Source organism: Entamoeba invadens, assembly GCF_000330505.1.
Source record: "Entamoeba invadens IP1 unplaced genomic scaffold scaff_1105074726165, whole genome shotgun sequence".
NCBI lineage: Eukaryota > Evosea > Mastigamoebida > Endamoebidae > Entamoeba > Entamoeba invadens.
This window is the reverse complement of record NW_004443613.1, coordinates 1-1253: the sequence shown is the minus strand read 5'-3', so window position 1 is coordinate 1253 and position 1253 is coordinate 1. Positions and strand designations below refer to the sequence as shown.

Sequence of the window (1253 nt, the reverse complement as noted above, 5' to 3'; positions counted from 1 at the left end):
ATGATTTTAAAATGCATAATGATTTTTTCAAAATAGAATTATTTAAATATAAATAAATAATATTATTTAATGAAACTTAAAATTCGAACAATATATAATGTCTTATAAACTAAAGAAAGAAGACACTTTAAATATTAAAATATCTGTAGTTGGTTTACCAAAAGTTGGTAAAACTTCATTGATACAAAAGTATTGTAAATATTATGGTGAAGACAAAGATATATATAAAAAAATTATGGTTTTTAAAAATAGAAAGCTGCAACTGTCAATATTTGACATTGAACTTAAGTGCGAATCTTATTCTTTATACCGCAACTCTGCTGTGTTTATTTATGTGTATGATGTGACAAATAACAATGATTTTGAAAAAAATCTTCGCAATGGATACGAAGAATTAAGAAGGTATGGACCATTTAAAGGTAAAGTTCCCAGAATCATATGTGGAACTAAAGCTGATTTACCTTGCGTTGTTGATGAAAATATTATAGATAAATTTATTTGTGAGAAAAAAGAACACTCAAATGTTTATTTAGAACACTTAAAAGTTAGTATAAATGATAATGTTGCTATCGATAACCTGTTCGAGGGTGTTTTACCATACGCAATTGAGACACAAATAGAAGTGCTAAAAGATCAAAATAAATATGTTCCACCACCTATAAAAAAGGAATGCGTCTTGGTTTGATATAAAAAATATAGTAATACTAATTTTATATTTTAAAGTTTTTTAATTAAAACAATTTTAAAAAGAATTTATTAATAACGTAATTTATTTAAATCAAAATCGGATTATTAAAAAATGTTTTGTTCAACAATAAAAAAATTAGCTGTGTTGTAATAATGCCAATCACACAACAGGGTAAAATTTGTACCATGTCCCAAAATTGCATTTTACAATGCAAAGGAATATTTTTTAATTGTTTTTAGGACAAAAATAAAGTAGTATTAGTAATAGTTATGGTATTGTTTAATTATGTAATCTCCAAAACATTTTTTTTACAAATGGTGACTTTTTTCTGCGGTCGTTTTTCTACTTAAAACGACAGTTAATAATTTAATTATAAAATATTAAAATGTATAGTATACCAATAAATGGTTTATTAATATTATATTTATATTATACAAAATGAAACTATTAATTATACTTGATAATATTATAATATAATGAAAATTGTTAAATAAAGATGAAATAATAATTATATTTTATTAATAAATTATTAAAAAATATAATGGAGATGTGTCGGTTTCAGATT

At 22.5% G+C, this 1253-nt stretch overlaps 1 protein-coding gene across 1 annotated transcript; it reads left to right on the top strand.

Moving 5' to 3' along the window:
* Nucleotides 1-97: 97 nt before the first annotated feature.
* Nucleotides 98-685, top strand: EIN_117070 (hypothetical protein; the record flags this gene model as incomplete). The annotated part of the gene is made up of 1 exon (XM_004259331.1): nt 98-685. The coding sequence occupies one exon, from the start codon at nt 98-100 to the stop codon at nt 683-685; it is 588 nt and encodes a 195-aa protein (XP_004259379.1).
* Between the last annotated feature and the right edge of the window lie 568 nt (nt 686-1253).